At 34.0% G+C, this 20,482-nt stretch overlaps 1 protein-coding gene across 1 annotated transcript; it reads right to left on the bottom strand.

Annotated features, from left to right (window-relative positions):
* Nucleotides 1-1,207: 1,207 nt before the first annotated feature.
* LOC145694965 (uncharacterized) lies at nt 1,208-7,901 on the bottom strand. Its single transcript, XM_081771779.1, has 2 exons — nt 1,883-7,901; nt 1,208-1,336 (listed from the first exon to the last, which is right to left on the bottom strand). Exon 1 carries the CDS (start codon nt 7,655-7,657, stop codon nt 1,907-1,909), a length of 5,751 nt encoding a protein of 1,916 aa, XP_081627905.1. The 5' UTR covers nt 7,658-7,901; the 3' UTR covers nt 1,208-1,336; nt 1,883-1,906.
* Between the last annotated feature and the right edge of the window lie 12,581 nt (nt 7,902-20,482).

Below are 20,482 nucleotides of genomic sequence, written 5' to 3'. Positions count from 1 at the left end.
AAATGGTGGAATGAATAAAGTGGGAGGGAACGGGGGATCGCCGGGGAAATCCACGCACATGGTGTTTGTCAACCACAAAATTTACTTGGCGCTAGCCGGGATTGAACCAGGGACCCCATGCACCATAGGTGAAAGCTCTACCACTGAGTCACCGCAGCCCCAGGCGTGCAGGATAGTGTAATGTTGTGACAAGAGTTGATTATTGTGTAAGAAAGAAAGAGTCACAATAAATACGAGTTCGTTCAATTATACAAAAATAAAGAACGCTTTGGCTTAAAGATCTCAAAGGCTCATCGCAGCGGAAACAAACTTTTTCATTAGATTTTAACCTGCAAAAAGTCAATGTACCCATCTTTGTTATCAACCATCCATTAAAGATTCTGCTTTACATTGTCGAAGCCTTCTCTTTCTCCCAGCTAATAGTTTCTTTCGCCTCGGCTTTTTGAATAGGGCTTGGTGACTTGGTGCGTATTTCCCATACAAGCAACGTGTCATGCTGATTTTATACATATTAACTTTACTATCTCTTTAGTACACGGTGATCAGTAGTTGTTGTGAAATAAAAGCTTGTATAGCGTTGTAATTTACCTGAATGTATACCTCTTTTGCTCCAAATATTTTTATCAATGTTTTATTTTCGAAACCTCGCAGTTCCAGTTCTTGTATTCGTCTTAGGGATCAACTTCCACATTCATACAAAATTGGGCAGATTGAGCTCTTATTGATTTTAGTGTTTTCGATATTTGTAAAGACAATAAAATGTTTTACAGTAGTGTAAACTTTAGTACATAAATAATATGCAATACTTTTCTACAAACAAAAATTAAAAACAGTAATTGTTTGTTACTCGGGGTTGATGGCTGAAGGGAACAGCAGTGCTTTCTCAACATTAGGTGCGAGCGAATTGATGTACGAATTTAGAGTTTACACGATTCTGTTTATTGGAAAAGTTTCCCTCCCTGTGAAGGTCAACGATTAGCTTTCCCCTTCTGCAGTGGCAAGTGGTGGGAGGTAGGGGAGTTTCCTATCAGGTTGCCTGGAACAGACTTTAGTTTCTCTTTTTCTTTTTACCAAAGAAAGTTGGCAACTCTATGTATACATGTTTCCTGCAAATAGTTTCCTTTTCTTACTTTAGATATTTTATAAATTGAAAATTCTGGCTGTGAAATAAACTTATGTATTTATTTTTCTCTTTCAAAGGGTTTATTTTGCTTTAAATGTTTACAAGATATTGTTTGTAGTCATTGATAATAGAAATTTTCATTGCATATCTTCAACACATTAACAGCCACAATTTGGAAACAGCTGCACATTCAAAATTATACATGAAGTATATCTGGTGAAAAAAAAAGAATAATATATGATATAGAATAACATAAAAATGATAGCATATTGTGTTTTATGATTTAAAAACTCGTAAAGTAAATCGATACTCCTTTATTTATAATGCTTATAAATTTCCGAAAAATATTAGCAATAAATCATTCGAATCTTAATGGAATAAAGAGAAAATAGTAACATCTATCTATCATATATATATGAAAAAGACTCGATCTCGATAATACTTATTATATCTGTCATGTAATCACAATATGTAAATTCGGTTCAATTTCCGTTAAATTCCACCAATCAAATTTTCCTGTACTGGACCAAAATTCTTTCATGTCCATTAGTTTGGCGTGAAAAGTAAAATAATTCGAATTTATCTGAGTAATTACCTGAAAGAAGTTTTATTGACACCTAAAATATGAGAATTCTTACATTGAATCCATTTTTTTTAGGTAAATTGAAGAAAAAAGAACATTTGAAATCTTATAATGACCATATAAAGCACTTAATATATATATTGAAGAACTTGAGAAAGAAATTCAGATTCACATACCTTTGTACTGCAGTGAGGTCATGTTTAGAAGAAAAACCAAGATCTTCGATTCCTAGATTTTAGCAGTGTATCAGGTTCCCCATTCTCATCAGACAAAGCATCGGTTGGAGTACTTGTCGTATCATCATCACTTTGATATCTCTCCTGGCTCTTCATGTTGTTTTCTCGTCTAGTTGATTTAGTTGTTTCCTGTGTTGAAAATGTCTCATATTGTTCACTCTTTTCATTGCATGATCCTCGTTTCGTACCTTGATCATCAGATCCCTTACTTGTACTTTGGAGTTGGTCAACTGACTGAATTGTAGCTAAATTGTCAGATTCCATTGTCTTTTGCTCCTCATCTTGCTCTCTCTCTTTCTCGGAAGATGATTTACTGGTAGACGACTGTGATTGATCATCTGGTTGTTTTCTAGTAACATCAGATTTCATTGTTGTCTGTTCCCCATCTTGCTCCTTCTTTTTCTCGGCAGATAATTTTTCGATAGATGTCTGTTCATCATCTTTCTCATTGTTTTTCTCAGCGGGTGATTCTTTGGTAGAAGTATGTTCCTCATCTTTCTCTTCGTTTTTCTCAGCAAATGATTTTTCAGTAGATGTTTGATATTCATTTTTCTTTTTCTCCCTCTCAGTGGATGAATTTTCATTAAATATATTTTCCTCATCTTTCTCATTGTCTTTCTCGAGTGATGCCTTCTCGGTAGATGTCTGTTCCACAACTTTCTCATTGTTTTTCCCAGTAGATGATTTCTCGGTAGACTTATGTTCTTCATGTTGTTCTTTCCTTTTCTCGACGGATGGGTTTCCAGTTGATGTATGTTCATCATTGATCTCATCGTTTTTTTCAGTAGATGCCAGCTGTTCATTTTTCTCAGTGGATGAATTTTCATTAGATGCCTTTTCCTCATATTTCTCATTGTTTTTCTTGGTGGATGACTTTTCGATTGATGCCTGTTCCACATTTTTCAAATTGTTTTTCACAGTAGATGACTTTTCGGTAGATGTATGTTCTTTATTCTTCTCTTTCTTTTTCTCATTTGATGATTTTTCGGTAGATGTCTGTTCTTCATGTTGTTTCCTTTTGTCGGTGGATGGTTTTCCGATAGATGTATGTTCCTCATTGTTCTCTTCGCTTTTCCCAGTAGATGACAGCTCTTCCTTTCTCTTTTCCTTTCTCTCAGTGGATGAATTTTCGTTAGATACCCTCTCCTCATCTTTCTCATTATTTTTCTCGGTGGATGACTTTTCGGTTGACGTCTGTTTTACATCTTTCTCATTATTTTCCTCAGCAGATGAGTTTTCGGTCGATGTATGTTCCTCATTCTTCTCTTTCTTTTTCTCATTTGATGATTTTTCGGTTGATGCGTGTTCTTCATTGTTCTCTTCGTTTTTCTCAGTAGATGCCACCTCTTCGTTTCCCTCAGTGGATGAATTTTCGTTAGATGCAATTTCCTCATCTTTCTCATTGTTTTTCTTGGTGGATGACTTCTCGGTTGACGTCTGTTTTACATCTTTCTCGTTGTTTTCCTCAGCAGATGAGTTTTCGGTCGATGTATGTTCTTCATTCTTCTCTTTCTTTTTCTCATTTGATGATTTTTCGGTAGATGTATGTTTCTCATTATTCTTTTCGTTTTTCTCAGTAGATGCCAGCTCTTCCTTTCCCTCAGTGGATGAATTTCCGTTAGATGACATTTCCTTATCTTTCTCATTGTTTTTCTCGGAGGATGACATCTCGGTTGACGTCTGTTTTACATCTTTCTCATTATTTTCCTCAGCAGATGAGTTTTCGGTCGATGTATGTTCCTCATTCTTCTCTATCTTTTTCTCATTTGATGATTTTCCGGTAGATGCATGATCCTCATTGTTCTCTTCGTTTCTCTCAGTAGATGATTTCTTAGTAGATACCAGCTCTTCCTTTCTCTCAGTGGATGAATTTACGTTAGATGCAATATCCTCATCTTTCTCATTGGTTTTCTCGGAGGATGACTTTTCGGTTGACGTCTGTTTTACATCTTTCTCATTATTTTCCTCAGTAGATGAGTTTTCGGTTGATGTATGTTCCTCATTCTTCTCTTTCTTTTTCTCATTTGATGATTTTTCGGTAGATGTGTGTTTCTCATTATTCTCTTCGTTTTTCTCAGTAGATGCCAGCTCTTCCTTTCCCTCAGTGGATGAATTTTCGTTAGATGCGATTTCCTTATCTTTCTCATTGTTTTTCTCGGAGGATGACTTCTCGGTTGAGGTCTTTTCCACATCTTTCTCATTATTTTCCTCAGCAGATGAGTTTTCGGTCGATGTATGTTCCTTATTCTTTTCTTTCTTTTTCTCATTTGATGATTTTCCGGTAGATGCATGTTCCTCATTGTTCTCTTGCTTTCCCTCAGTGGATGAGTTTTCGTTAGATGCGATTTCCTTATCTTTCTCATTGTTTTTCTCGGAGGATGACTTCTCGGTTGAGGTCTTTTCCACATCTTTCTCATTATTTTCCTCAGCAGATGAGTTTTCGGTCGATGTATGTTCCTCATTCTTCTCTATCTTTTTCTCATTTGATGATTTTCCGGTAGATGCATGATCCTCATTGTTCTCTTCGTTTCTCTCAGTAGATGATTTCTTAGTAGATACCAGCTCTTCCTTTCTCTCAGTGGATGAATTTACGTTAGATGCAATATCCTCATCTTTCTCATTGTTTTTCTCGGAGGATGACTTTTCGGTTGACGTCTGTTTTACATCTTTCTCATTATTTTCCTCAGTAGATGAGTTTTCGGTTGATGTATGTTCCTCATTCTTCTCTTTCTTTTTCTCATTTGATGATTTTTCGGTAGATGTGTGTTTCTCATTATTCTCTTCGTTTTTCTCAGTAGATGCCAGCTCTTCCTTTCCCTCAGTGGATGAATTTTCGTTAGATGCGATTTCCTTATCTTTCTCATTGTTTTTCTCGGAGGATGACTTCTCGGTTGAGGTCTTTTCCACATCTTTCTCATTATTTTCCTCAGCAGATGAGTTTTCGGTCGATGTATGTTCCTCATTCTTCTCTATCTTTTTCTCATTTGATGATTTTCCGGTAGATGCATGATCCTCATTGTTCTCTTCGTTTCTCTCAGTAGATGATTTCTTAGTAGATACCAGCTCTTCCTTTCTCTCAGTGGATGAATTTACGTTAGATGCAATATCCTCATCTTTCTCATTGTTTTTCTCGGAGGATGACTTTTCGGTTGACGTCTGTTTTACATCTTTCTCATTGTTTTCCTCAGTAGATGAGTTTTCGATCGATGTATGTTCCTCATTCTTCTCTTTCTTTTTCTCAATTGATGATTTTTTGTTAGATGCGTGTTCTTCATTGTTCTCTTCGTTTTTCTCAGTAGATGCCACCTCTTCCTTTCCCTCAGTGGATGAGTTTTCGTTAGATGCCATTTCCTCATCTTTCTCATTGTTTTTCTCGGTGGATGACTTTTCGGTTGACGTCTGTTTTACATTTTTCTCGTTGTTTTCCTCAGTAGATGAGTTTTCGGTCGATGTATGTTCTTTATTCTTCTCTTTCTTTTTCTCATTTGATGATTTTTCGGTAGATGTGTGTTTCTCATTATTCTCTTTGTTTTTCTCAGTAGATGCCACCTCTTCCTTTCCCTCAGTGGATGAATTTTCGTTAGATGCAATTTCCTCATCTTTCTCATTGTTTTTGTCGGTGGATGACTTTTCGGTTGACGTCTGTTTTACATCTTTCTCGTTGGTTTCCTCAGTAGATGAGTTTTCGGTTGATGTATGTTCCTCATTCTTCTCTTTCTTTTTTTTATTTAATGATTTTTCGGTAGATGTGTGTTTCTCATTATTCTCTTCGTTTTTCTCAGTAGATGCCAGCTCTTCCTTTCCCTCAGTGGATGAATTTTCGTTAGATGACATTTCCTTATCTTTCTCATTGTTTTTCTTGGAGGATGACATCTCGGTTGACGTCTGTTTTACATCTTTCTCATTATTTTCCTCAGCAGATGAGTTTTCGGTCGATGTATGTTCCTCATTCTTCTCTATCTTTTTCTCATTTGATGATTTTCCGGTAGATGCATGATCCTCATTGTTCTCTTCGTTTCTCTCAGTAGATGATTTCTCAGTAGATACCAGCTCTTCCTTTCTCTCAGTGGATGAATTTACGTTAGATGCCATTTCCTCATCTTTCTCATTGTTTTTCTCGGTGGATGACTTTTCGGTTGACGTCTGTTTTACATCTTTCTCATTGTTTTCCTCAGTAGATGCGTTTTCGGTCGATGTATGTTCCTCATTCTTCTCTTTCTTTTTCTCATTTGATGATTTTTTGTTAGATGTGTGTTCTTCATTGTTCTCTTCCTTTTTCTCAGTAGATGCTACCTCTTCCTTTCCCTCAGTGGATGAGTTTTCGTTAGATGCCGTTTCCTCATCTTTCTCATTGTTTTTCTTGGTGGATGACTTTTCGGTTGACGTCTGTTTTACATCTTTCTCATCGTTTTCCTCAGTAGATGAGTTTTCGGTTGATGTATGTTCATTATTCTTCTCTTTCTTTTTCTCATTTGATGATTTAACGGTAGATGCGTGTTCCTCGTTGTTTTGTTCGTTTTTCTCAGTAGATGCCAGCTCTTCATTTCTCTTTTCCTTTCTCTCAGTGGATGAATTTTCGTTAGATGCCCTCTCCTCATCTTTCTCATTATTTTTCTCGGTGGATGACTTTTCGGTTGACGTCTGTTCCGCATCTTTCTCGTCGTTTTCCTCAGTAGATGAGTTTTCGGTCGATGTATGTTCTTTACTCTTCTCTTTCTTTTTCTCATTTGATGATTTTTCGGTAGATGTGTGTTTCTCATTGTTGTCTTCGTTTCTCTCAGTAGATACTAGCTCTTCCTTTCTCTCAGTGGATGAATTTTCGTTAGATGCCTTTTCCTCATCTTTCTCATTGTTTTTCTTGGTGGATGAGTTTTCGGTTGACGTCTGTTCCACATCTTTCTTGTTGTTTTTCTCAGTAGATGTATGTTCTTCATTCTTCTCTTTCTTTTTCTCATTTGATGATTTTTCGGTAGATGCCTGGTCTTCATGTTGTTGTTTCCTTTTGTTGGTGGATGGTTTTCCGATAGATGTATGTTCCTCATTGTACTCTTCGTTTTTCACAGAAGATGACAGCTCTTCCTTTTTCTCAGTGGATGAATTCTCGTTAGAGGCCGTTTTGTCATCTTTCTCATTGTTTTTCTCGTTGGATGATTTTTCGGTAGATATCTGTACCTCATCTTGCTCTTTCTTTTCTTTGTTGGATGATTTTTCTGTAGATATCTCTTCCTTATCTTTCTCACTGTTTCTCTCAATGAATGGTTTCTCGGTAGATGTCTTTTCCTCATTTTTCTCTTTGTTTTTCTCCGTAGATGAGTTTTTGGTAGAAATCTGTTCTTCATTTTTCTTTTTCTTTCTCTTAGTGGATGAATTTTCGGTAGATGCCCTTACCTCATCCTTCTCATTGTTTTCCTCGGTGGATGACTTTTCGGTAGATGTCTGTTCCTCATCTTCCTCACTGTTTCTCTCAGTGAACGATTTTTCGGTTGATGTTTGTTTCCCGTCTTGTTCCTGTTCGGTTGATTTCTGTTTCTTATCTTGCTCTTCCTTTTTTTCGGTGGATGATTTTTCGGTAGATGTCTGTTCCTCATCTTGCTCTTTGTTTCTCTTGGTATATAACTGTTCATCGTCTTGTTCTGTCTGTTTCTTGATTGATGAGCTCTTGGTAGATGTCTGTTCTTGATGAACTGATTGTTTTGTAGTATCGTCAGATTTCATTGTTGTCTGTTCGTCATCTTGCTCTTTCTTTCTCTCGGTGGATGGTTTGTTGGTAGATGTCTGTGGTTGATCATCTGAATATTTTGCAGTATCATCCGATTCTCTGTTGTCTCGTTGTATGTTCGGTCTTTGATGTAGTAGTGGTTCTAATTTTGAATCTAGATCCGCATGCTCATTATATTTTGTATTAGTGGGACTTTTAGGAGTCAAAGTGGTTTCAATTGGTTTTGATAATACAACTTGAATACACAGCTGAAAGAAACAGAAAAAAGCATGTTTAATTTATGGATTAAGTAACTTTATATTATCATGATCCCAATATTATTTTCACTTACGTTTAATTGAGAGTAAATTTCTCAAATTTCTCAATCGATAAATTCTATTATTGTGAAAAATATGATATGGTTGAGCACAGGGTTCGCCCGCATAATTTTTTGCCCCAAAGAGAGTTAAAAGACTGAGTCATGGGGTGGGGAGACCGACACATAAACACAATAGCGAATACCCAAACACTTTCATGTAAGCATACATTATACAAAGCAACAATTACTTACTGACATGTTCTTATTAGCTATAGTAAATAAACGATAGTACTACATGTATAGTATATTAAAACATGTGTAATATAGTATATTAATTTGCTCACATACTATAGTAATTAATATATTTGCATTAACTACTATAGTATGTGAGAGAAAATTAATATTTTTTGACATACATTTACAAGAACTGAACACTTCGAAAATCCAGAGGAAGCAACTGCCTCCCGCTGTAGGCGCCAATGGTTGAGTATAAATCTTCATGGGTAGTTCTCAAAAGAATCGACACACCTTTTTTTCTTTTCCTTCTTTTTTTTAAAAAAAGAAACTTAATTGAATGAAATCTTTTAGTTTAAGTTCTCACGATTAAGCCCTTTAGGCTAATGGAGACGATGATTAAGGCAAGTGAATGAAGATGGAAAGAATTGGTGGAATGAGAAAGTAGGAACAAACGGGAGTACCCCGAGATAACTGACAGACACAACGATGTTGTCCACCATAAACTTACTTGGTCGGGGATCAAACCAGGGACCTTTTTACACACCAAAAGTATCGCGCTCTACCATTGAGCCACCTGTGTTCCTATTTAAACACTTAAAATTGTTGCTGCATTATTACTGCGCCTCTTTTTAAGATGAAACTTTTAGTGAAGTATCTAGTGAAATGACAGTACGTAATATTGTTAATGAAATATCGGTTAAATTTATGATTAATATGATTTATAATTTATGATTAATTTATGGTATACGATTAAACTTTAATGTTTGTTTAACTATAACATTAATTGGTAGATCATATCGAACTGAAGAATACTATATACTTTGAGAATAAGTTCTCATGCTTAGTTTTTTTTAACCCAGAAAACTTAATTTTATATGACGTAATAAAATATGTTGTGTATTTCTAAGAATATTTAAAAAGTGTTTATGCTGCTGGAACAATTTATATATGTACTGAGTATGGAAAAAAAAAGAAAAAAATTAGTAGAGAATTGTATTTGTTATTGTTTGTCTACTCTTGTGAAGATGATACACAAACTTGTAACAGTGGTGTACTGTACTTGTTCCTAACAACAGCGCATGTACCACGGCATGTAATATACATGAAGTAAAAATGAAATTACAATTTTCAACGTCTCGCGGTTTTGCTGTGTGTGCTGTGACTAATACAAGTGAATGTGAACTAACTGAATATTATTCATACAAGCGACTTTAGAATTACATACAGCTAAAATAAAAATAAAATTTGACCAAAGCTTCTACTTATAATTACTAATCTGTGTTACACTTTCGGCACTATATCATTGCCGTCATCAGGCATTTATGAAACTACATAAGGTGTCATCATCAGTTCATGAAACATCATCCGCTTCATAATGCTGTATATCTGATGAATGCAATGTTATATCTATTGCTGAAAATGTATATAATAAAACATAATTAATTATAAGTGGTTCTTTTGATAAGATTTTATTTTAATCATAAAAAATAATTGATGGAATAATATGTGTGAAAAAACTGTGATAGAGCTTCGATATATAGCAAGGATACGATAATGTTTTTCATTATAAACTTACATGGAGCAGGATCAAGACGTGACTAGTTCTAGTCTGTTTACTGTATAAAGGCAATCTAATCTAGTCAGGGTTGCAAAATACCTCTCTCTAAGTATCTACAATTATATTAATTTTTATCTGCTGTAGTTCGTGGTGAGTCGAAGATATTATTAAGACTTCTCAACTAGAACTATATATATATATAATATATTCTCCACTTCAACAACGTGTCAAGAATATTTTACAAGTATCGATTACATATTCAATGTCTTGAGATGAAATTTGAAATTATGCTTGAAAAACGTAATTATTGTTTAATGGAACTTCTAAGTAGTATCCTTGTAACTGTTAGGAATAGCTATGTCCTTATTAGGAATATATGTGTCACTGTTAGGAGATACAACAATATAAAATCTGCTAGTTAACATTGTATTTTTAGTTTACATACGTTCAGAACATAAATAAGTAAATAAACAATCTTTTTCTTTTCAGAAGACTAAAAACTAACAGTTATTTATTGGCAACGAACGCCATGCTTTTTGATACCACAAAAATTAGTTCTCTTCGATTTTCTCGAAACCTACACATGGGAATTTTGTTTTTCTCAAGCATGTCATTTTGCTCAGGACGATGTGATCTATCGGTTGAATAATATGTATCAACTTTTTGACATTATTTTAGTTAAACAAAAGTTTTAAACTTTAAGAGTTTTTTATAATTTTTGAACCGTGATTTCTGTGTGCTGTTATGTTGGTGAAGTTATAACGAAAAGAATTAGAAAATGAGAGGTTTGAAAATAAATTCTGATATGCAATTTTTTGAAAAACAATTGAGGAAAGGATTTTTTTATGGTGTCGCAGGCCAACAAAAATTCATATATTTTATTCGGAAACATATCCCCATTTTATTTATAGTATTGTATCCCATCTACAATTCACATTCTTCATGAGAGAGTAGGTTTATAGAAAGTATTTAAAACCCTTTACCCTTTCAGGATATCTATTTCAATGAAAGTGTAATGATTTAAAAAAAAACATAAGATAATATATTTTTCGTATAAAATTTTGAACCTCCCTCCCTACTTAGGATACGCCTTTAATAAAAATGACATATGATAAAAAGCTAGGTACTGTGCTCTAAAATTCATTTCAAATGAGTCAACCGTTTTCTCGTTTTACAATCACAAACAAAAGACAACCTCAATTTCAATGTGGCAACAAAATACCCCTCTTCCCTCTCTTCTTAAAATAGAAAATTTCAAAAATATCGGGTCACGTTTCTGCTTACTTGTAATAAGGAGTTTATATACCGTATTTTCATGTTTCTAATTTAAAGGGCTCATGAGACAAGTCTATTTCCCGCATAAATTTTCACCCCCACGTATCTCCGTTAGGGTATGCGATCGAATCAAAATGCCGTGATCTCCGTTAGGATATGCGATCGAATCAAAATGCCGTGATCTCCGTTAGGATATGCGATCGAATCAAAATGCCGTGATCTCCGTTAGGATATGCGATCGAATCAAAATGCCGTGATCTCCGTTAGGATATGCGATCGAATCAAAATTCCGGGATAGAAACTTAGCTCAAGGTATGTATTATGTTCCAAAATTTATTTCACACTATTCAGTAGTTTTCCCGTGATCGCAAAATCAGACAATGTCTTTTTTTATATATATAAAGCAAAAAATAAACTGTATATAAAATGCTCTCTTCTTCGACACCTCTCTACCCCTTTCTCCTTGTAACAGGGAGTTTCAGAAGCACTGATGCATTGGCCTGTTTTTTCTTCCTTTTTTTGTATGAGGAGAGTTTCATCTTCCTAACTTGATGGTCTCGCGATATGTATTCAATTTTTCGCGTTAATTATGGCCCTCCTACTAACCTCTTAAAATACACATTTTAGTCAAATTGACATAATAGCGAACCAGTTCAAGGTAGTTGATAACTACATTTCAAAGTTAATTTCATAACAAAGTAACAATGTTTCGCAGGTAGATCTTAAGTATAAATCTGACATATCAATAATTTAACAAAGACGTTAGTGCAGCTAAATTCATATCTTTTACTTAGCCGTTTATTCATTTGCTTATAATTAAATTTAAATTCCACTATACTACCGGTTAATCTGTAAGACTACTTGTTTTTCTAACAATATCTAGTTTTATTTATATTTGCTCTCTCATTAGCTCTATTTCCATGCGACAATCATGTGAAAGTGGCAATGTTCATTATACATTTATAGTTTACTTCCATTCTCATGAACTTGCCCTTGTATTGTAGTGTTAAAAGTTCACTGCTCTTTGTCTCTCTTAGGAAGCACATATATTGCATTGCATTGCTTTATTAAGTGTTCAATATGCTCCTTTTAGCTAAGGTAGAAACAGCATTAAAAAGTGTTCTTCATTACAGTTCAATTATAAATAAGGTAAGCATGCACCGAATTACTGAAGAAGGTAGCTCCGTATCTGTTGTATATATACTTGTACCCTTAGAGTGATAGCGAATAGCACCTGCCTCTGCGCCCTGACTCTCAGTGCTACTGTATGCATTTGCTTGTTATTACTTCTCCGGCTCTTACAATTCCTCTGGGTCACGAAACAAAATAATTATCTTGTGTTATACCTAGTAAAGAGAACTGTAAGTACTAGGATAATCATTTTCAAAGCATAAGACTATTAGTTTGTATCCATATTAAATCAATACCTTGTTGCTGGACAGACGCCAAAAAAATATTCAGTAGTATTCATTAGAATACTATTGCTACCAAGAAACATGATATTAAAGAATTGTCTATTCTTAGTCTGTACGAATAATACTTCGAAACTTGTTTTGACGTCAACCACTTGTAGGAATTTCAATTTTAATTTTTCCTATAGTGTTAATAAATATTATTAATATAATATAATATTAATATACGAAATTTACAAAATAAATATGATCATATTATTTAAAAAATATTTATTTTTCCCAAGTTTTCCTTTACTTCAATTAGTTAGTCATGTGTTATTTAACTAGCTTATATGTGGGCATAGAGTAAGGATGTAATATAAGAGGTTTCAGCTGCTTTTCTCGTTAAAACTAAATCACACGAGTAGAGATTGTAGCGTCACCACTCAAAGCACGAACTATTGAAAATAAGAACGAATCAAATCATTCGGAGCGTGCGAGTTTGATAGAATTAGCCAATGATACAGTTAGTTACTGTCAGTAGCAGACGATGCAATTAGTTACAACTCTAGCCGGCAGTGTCGCCGATATCATTTTCGTTGCATTTTCGTTGCATTGAATTTCAATTAAGTATATAGGGAGTAATGCATCAGGGTGATCAGTATATGTGGGCGTAATGATTTTAATGATCAAGTTTGTTACTCATCGAAATACAATAGTTAGGAAAATTCTTCTAAATTATATGAATTTATACTATTTTAATATTGTCTTATCCTAAATGCTCGATTTCGTTTATTATGTAAAATAGATTATTCATTCAGAAACTTCGATGATTATTAGGAATAGGTGAATTATATTCATAGTCTTGTATATATTTACTTTTCCATATGTTTTAATTTAACATTGCCATGGAAATAGGCTTGTGATCCCCGGATTTGCTGAACGTCTGGCGTTGAGACTAGGTCCTTGGTGATGGCTTACCAGTGAAAACAGTCAATTTTCAATTTTGCTGCTTTTAGCAGAAGTGAGATACCTTATACTCCTGAAGTATAATAGTGCAAAAGCATATATTGAACTGCAATTGTGGCAGAAAATCTACTAAATAAAACAATTGGAAGAATATCTCAAATGCAAAAATACCTATAAATTCTTGTGAGATTCAAAATTTCATTAGTGATTTAACTTGTTTCATATATTTGCTGATTAGTAAAGTTTGAACAGTACAGTAAGATAAAACATTATATTGGTTGAAAATTTCTTAAAAATTAAGGTGAAACTAGATATAATGTTTTGGAGGTTCTAATAGTGCAGTTCAAATTACTTTTACTAGGTAGAAGTTGAATTTTGAGAGCATGGAAAAGGGAACGAACATAATTCGTAGCCAGTTTTACTTCAGTTCCTCCTTCCACAGAGCGAAATGGCTGTATTTTTAGGCATGACAATATTTTACTACATATCTAAATTATTAATATCTCTGCAGAATGAAAGACTCTTGGTGAATAAAAATGTATTTTTTTTTAAAATTCAATGTCTTCAAATTTATAATAATGACAAATTCTTCGAACCAGTTTTGTTCCGCAATAATAATACTTATTATTGTAGATATCTTCACATAACTTTTATTTTATTTAAAATTATTCTTTGTTGGTGTTTACAAAACTTGATTCCCACAAATATTTAGACTTGTGAAGAAAGCATGATGTTATAGTTTGTATAGACACGCAAGACTATTACCCTATTTTTCATTTGGTACATATATTGACATTGCATGTATAGAAAATAGTACCGGTATTTCATAAAATATGCGTATAAGCACAACCTTGTATGAAAATGTGAAATTTATTTTATTTAAAATTTGAGAATTACATAACTATTGAAAATCGATTACAACGACAACTATTAACAAAATTGTAAATTATCTAGACCCGTTGACACTAGAAACTCATTGCGAACTTTCTTTATCTTTTAAAATGCCCATATATAATTTGTTGTGAATAAAGATTAACCTAATTATTATACAATTTTATTTTCGTATTTAGTTAAGAAATTTTCATGATTTTTGGACCTTATTTCATAAGAATCCTTCAGTATATTTTCAATTATTAGAAATTAGTTTTTTTTTAAACTAGTAGACCCCTTACAGCAATAGGATTTCCGTGTGTACAGAGGTGAACGTGGAACATATATTTTGAATTATAATTTGACATGTTTATAATAAGTCAAATTTGCAGTTGTGAAAGTGTTAATTTTTATTTTAAATAGAATTTTGTTTTTAGCATTTGTAGGCATATATTTGCTAATAATGGCGGCCCTATATTAAATATTCAATTTAATATTCAATATTCTTATTATTATCAGCACAAATACAGTTTAAGTATTAGGTTACATACTGTTTGTTAATCACTATCACCTCTCTACTTGATAAGAACATTCTCATTTATCAGGCGTATTTCATTACACCAGTACCAGTGACTTTCTTACTCACTAACAACACTCTGCTTAATAATATCTTTTGCTATATAATATTCTGTCAAATCGAACAAGTAATGAGTTTCCTTTCCTTCAAGACATAGTGGATCACTCCAATGTTGTGGAACCAGGGTGGAAAAAAATCATGATTTTTTTAATAAAAATCATTTTTGTTGATTTTTTTGATTTAAATCGATTTTTTTGATTTAAATCAAATCTTTCTCCTCGTATAATACAAGTCACGAACTGGAGAAAAAACATTAGGAATTAATATTAAATGACAATTATGCCACTTAAGTGAAAGTATTTTGGTTTAATTTCGAATTAATCCTCAATCGGTAAGCTATTTCAATCCGAAACAATATTTCTTAAGCATTAAGGAAAAAACGTACAGCAACGTTTATCAACATGACACTTTTCTTTTCACGAATGTTCCTGATATTTGGCAGGAGTATATTTTTAAAAAATCGAAACTAGCCAGCGGCACGAAGTACATGTAAAGTACATAAATTTCGCCCAAAATTAACTAATTAACTCTATGGCCTATGGAACCCGGAGGTTCAATGCCGCGTTCACGGAAACTCTCCACTGACTTCTATCCTTAGCCAACTGGATCCAGTTTCTATTTTGTATTCCTATTTCTGCGAGATTCATCTTAATATTGTCATCCCATCTGCGCCTAGATCTTCCTAATGGTCGTTTTCCGATTGGTCTTCCAGTTAAGAATGTGAAAGTGTTCCTATTTTCTTCCATCCTGGCTACATGACCTGCTCACCTGAGACATGATGACCCTAGCAATGTTTGGTAAACCGTATAAATTATGTAGTTCCTCGTTATGAAGTTTCCCCCATTCCCGCTCCTCTTGGGTCTGAATATTCGTCTCAGGATCTTGTTCTCAAATACTTTCAGTCTACGTTCTTCCCTCATAGTAAGCGACCATGTTTCGCAACCATATAGAAGCAGGGTGTCTACCAGTCAGGGAAAGTCAGGGAATTTGCAGGGTCAGGGAATTTCATTGTGTGTCAGGGAAAAATCTTTTCCAGGCTGTGACGGGTGAAGGGATGCCACTAAAATAGTCATAAATTACAGGTAAATGAATGGGTTCGTTTGTACGTTCGTAGAATATTGTATAAGCACATAAACAATGGTGAAAACTTACAGTTCACTTTAAATATACGTTGGGGGCGCGGTGGCTCACTGGTAGAGCGTTCACTTCCGGTGCTTGGGTACCCTGGTTCAATTCCAGCTCACGCCGTGTGACTTTGTGGTGTACAAACACCGTGGTCGTGGGTTTTCTCGGGGTTCTCCCATTTCCTTCCACTTTCTTCATTTCATTCATCACTCACCCATCACCGTCTCCTTTAGCCTAACCGGCATAACCGTGGGACGTAAAACTGAAAGATTTCACTTTCATGATTTAAATATAAGTTACTTTTCATGAGTTACTAAGAAAAAAGAATGACAGAGTCAGGGAAAATTATAATTTTGTCAGGGAAAGTCAGGGAATTTGATTATGCTTGCTTGCTAGACACCCTGAGAACAACAGGCATATATATTTTAATCTTCAAATTCCTGGACAGGATTCGTGACAAGAGATTTTGAACTGAATAATAACACGAATTCCCTGCTTTTAGTCGACATTTAATTTCTTCGTAAATATCGTTTTCGTCTGTTGATATTGATCCTAGATATTTGGAAGAATCCACTTTATCAAAAGTATTATTGGATATTTTAACGCATCCAAAATTTGCAATATCCCGAGGAATTTCTATGCTTTGTATTTAGTACATAAATTTCGCCTAAAGTTTTATTATTATTATTATTGGAAAGGGGATCGGGCCCCTCTAAATACGCTCCTATTATCTGGAAACAAACAAACAGACGTGGACATAAAAAAATTTTTGGCTTAAATGTCGATGGTGATTTCTCCGTTGGATTAATTAACGATTTAAAAACCCTATGTTACGAAGAGAAGAAAGCAGGATTTTCCCGTTACCCGTTCAAAACAGGATTTTCCCTAATCATCCTCTACAAGATACTCGTTTTCATACTGTGCTGTACATACATTTGAGTCTTATTGTATTATGATTATTATCTTCCATAATCGAAATAACAGAACAGAAACGGGATTTTACTTATTTTCACTTTAAATTAATTTATTTCAGAATTTGATTTAAATCAACGATTTTTATTAAAAAAATCAAGTGATTTAAATCTTGATTAAAATCGTGATTTAAATCAGACTAATTTAAATCAATCCACCCTGTGTGGAACTGACCTTTACTTTATAGAACACATGCATGAACTCGTTATTCGTAACTGCTTGAATGGCTTCGGCCTCTATTTATTTTCCTCCTTAATTACATTTAACTTGTACTGCTCAACGCAATTCTTCGTAAAGCATCTAAACGAGAGAGAGGGAAGCACTAGTCGAGTCTGAATTAAATATTTTTCTACTTATTGGTGACTTAGCAAAATCGCTCGTTTCTGACGAAGGTAAATCCCCGATGAAAACGACCCTAAAGGAGATGGTGAAGATAAAATGAACGGAATCATGGAATGAAGAAAATGGGAGTAAATTCGAGGAAAAGCAACGCAGATGATGACTGTCCACCATGAATCCCATTTGGTTCGAGCGGGAATTGTACCGGGACCACAAACGTACCAGAGATGAGTTCTGTACCACTGAGTCAGCGCGGCTCCAAGCAGAGTTGCCACATTCGAGACTCGCGATGATGCCAAACACGGGTCTGAATTATGCTAGATTTTTGTAAATTATGCCAGATTTTCAAATTATCTTTCCTAACTAATTTTAAAGACCCGACCCTACTTATCTTCATTATTTTAATGACGTGTTTCAACTGTATTCATGTACAAAGCTAATATGACGCTGTCAGGAATGGTAATGAAATAGATTGGTAAATGGCACATTATAGGGGAGGATGGTCGAATTTATAATTTATGAATAGATAACAGTTTAAGAAATATATACACATCATGCCGCTTCCGACACAGCCCTGATGCATTTCTTTTAGTGTATTACTGGCTGTCCCTGACACTCATATCCCACCCCTCTCAAGTTGTAAATTGAAAGGGACAGAAACATCCCAGATACCCACACATTCAAGTTTCAGTTGACAGTAATAAAACTATGGGTAAGTAAATATGTTTTGTAGAGTCACTTTTTGCTATTTTTGAACATTTCCCTGAATTCAACAATGGGTAAGTAAATATGTTTTGTAGAGTCACGTTTTGCTATTTTTGAACATTTCTCTGAATTCAACAATGAATTACAACCGCCGAGATATTGACTAGTTTCATTGCACCAACCATCGCTTCAACTAAGAATAATAATTCCAGACGGTCCTTGAACATCTAAATTTTCGTTCTTTTTCTGTTCACCAGAGGGAAGAATGAAATTATGCTAGATTTGGCCAAGATGCTAAAGTCAAGATGCTAGATGCTAAATGCATGTGAATTATGCTAGATCTAGCACCAAGATGCTAGATATGGCTTCACTGGCTCCAAGGTTTGTCAGCCTGTTCACAGAAACAACTAGGCCATATTGTACTCCCACAATTCTCAAATACATTTTTAGTATAATATTTTTAAGTCTCTGTAATAATGCTTTTAAAGATAACCATCTCAGGATTTTTAAATGGATACAGCTTTGAACTTAATATTATACATCTATATTTAATTCATTCTAGTAAAATATATATTAATTGTTCTAGTTGTGTACAATTGTCGGGTTTTAGTTTGGTTTAAATCAGTCCTTAATTTTCATTATATAAACTATACAGTAACTACTTATCTTATTGTCCACCACACAAATCCATGCCATATCTCCCTTTGAAATGAGTTCTTGAATATAACTAGTTTTGATCATATCACTTCCATTAAAATGTGTATCCTAACGAAGAAGAAGGTTCAGAATTTGTCAAAAATCGAGTATCTCAGGTAGAGAAATGAAACTTGGTCTCGTTAAAATGAAGAGTAGATTCGTGATAATACTTTCGGAAATTCCACTCCTAAGAGGAGAAGGGAACAATTTTCATAAAATATTTAATTTTCTGCTTTTGTATTCATAAAAATGGTAAAAATAAGGAAGCGTTTGAACCGTTTAAAATATATATATATATTTTTTCAAAGTTAGCATTTAGATGGACTGAGGCTTTTATTAGTTCATTTGCATAAAAATACCTGTTTTAAAGGTAAAAAGAGCATCACAGAGAGTAACAACTTAACTGCTTAAATGAATCTGTGAACACAATTAGCACTTTGGTCGAGCTGGTTTTTTTATAATTTCATTTCGATTCAAATACGCATCCTAACATGGGAAAGGTGTTTCAAATATTTTCCATAAAACTATTATTTTCGTACGAAGGACGGGCATTTCAGCCAGTATGAATCATTTTTTATAAATAAATAAAGACAGAAAGAATGGACTATTGCACTTACCAGTAAACCCAAAACATCAGCTGTTAGGTGCCAAAATAAAGTCATTTTTGTTCCTACTCTTCAAATAGAGAAATTAAACCATCTGCTGGTGATCAGTTATGAAAATATAATAGATACTATAAAGCTACCTTTTATACAGCTACAAATATTTTCTTTTACGTAATCGTACGTATTGTAGAATTACAAAGAACATAATACGAACATAAATAATAATAACATATTTTAATACTTCCTCTCATTAGTTTTAGTAAAGTGCACTCATAACTGTATGTATGACCTTTCGACATATACCGTATTGTATTTTAGTATTCAGGGAAATCATTTACTTTGAATGGGAAGTAATTTCCTCCAAAATGGTTCAATAAGTGAAGTAGTGCGGAAGGAAGTAAATCATCATCTTTATATATTTTCTTAAAATGCTTTATTTGTTCAGATATTCACGCAAAATTGTAATTTGACATATTTCTTGAAAAACCAATGTATTCTCAGAAGATCCTAAAGGGTTCTTTTTCTTTCTAGCGTTTGCACGTTAATATCTCGTACCTTAACTGACGTGGCGGGAGCAGACTAACAAAGGTTATAGCCAACTGAGCAACTTTTAGTTGTAGTATTGTTGATGTCCATTGTTGTTTCTATCTTTCTACAGAATGGACAGAGAGCAACACGCTAGATTTAAAATTTTGTATTGTAAATATTACAACCACACTTGTTTTCTCGCTTATTGTTATTATTTCTTCTATGTTGCTGTCAGCTCTTTCGAAGGCAAGAAACATTTTCTACAAGTTCATTTTTTTATATACCATAAAAAGGAAATGGATAAATACGCCATATATCACTTCAAATATCTTGTTTTCAAGTTCACGAAAAATTTGAATGTATGTTCCTTTCTTCATTCCACTTCCAGAAAAAGTAACATGAAGTTTAAGGTCTAAGCATTGTACAGAAGACTTCTATCGATTTTCAGGGGCCTATTCACCGATTTGGAAAATGCCAAGCCGATTCTCAATCAGTTTTTTTCATCAGTTTCTGATCATTATATGAAAATATACCTGTAGGAAGATACCTGTTTCTACTTTTTACAAAATTCCAGAATTGACTAGGATCCTTCTTTGCCTTGTATTTTAATTCATAA

Source organism: Thermobia domestica, chromosome 9 (assembly GCF_964235325.1).
Source record: "Thermobia domestica chromosome 9, izTheDome1.hap1.1, whole genome shotgun sequence".
NCBI classification, from domain to species: Eukaryota; Metazoa; Arthropoda; class Insecta; order Zygentoma; family Lepismatidae; genus Thermobia; species Thermobia domestica.
Note: the sequence above shows the minus strand (reverse complement) of the source record. Positions and strands in the feature narration are given on the sequence as shown.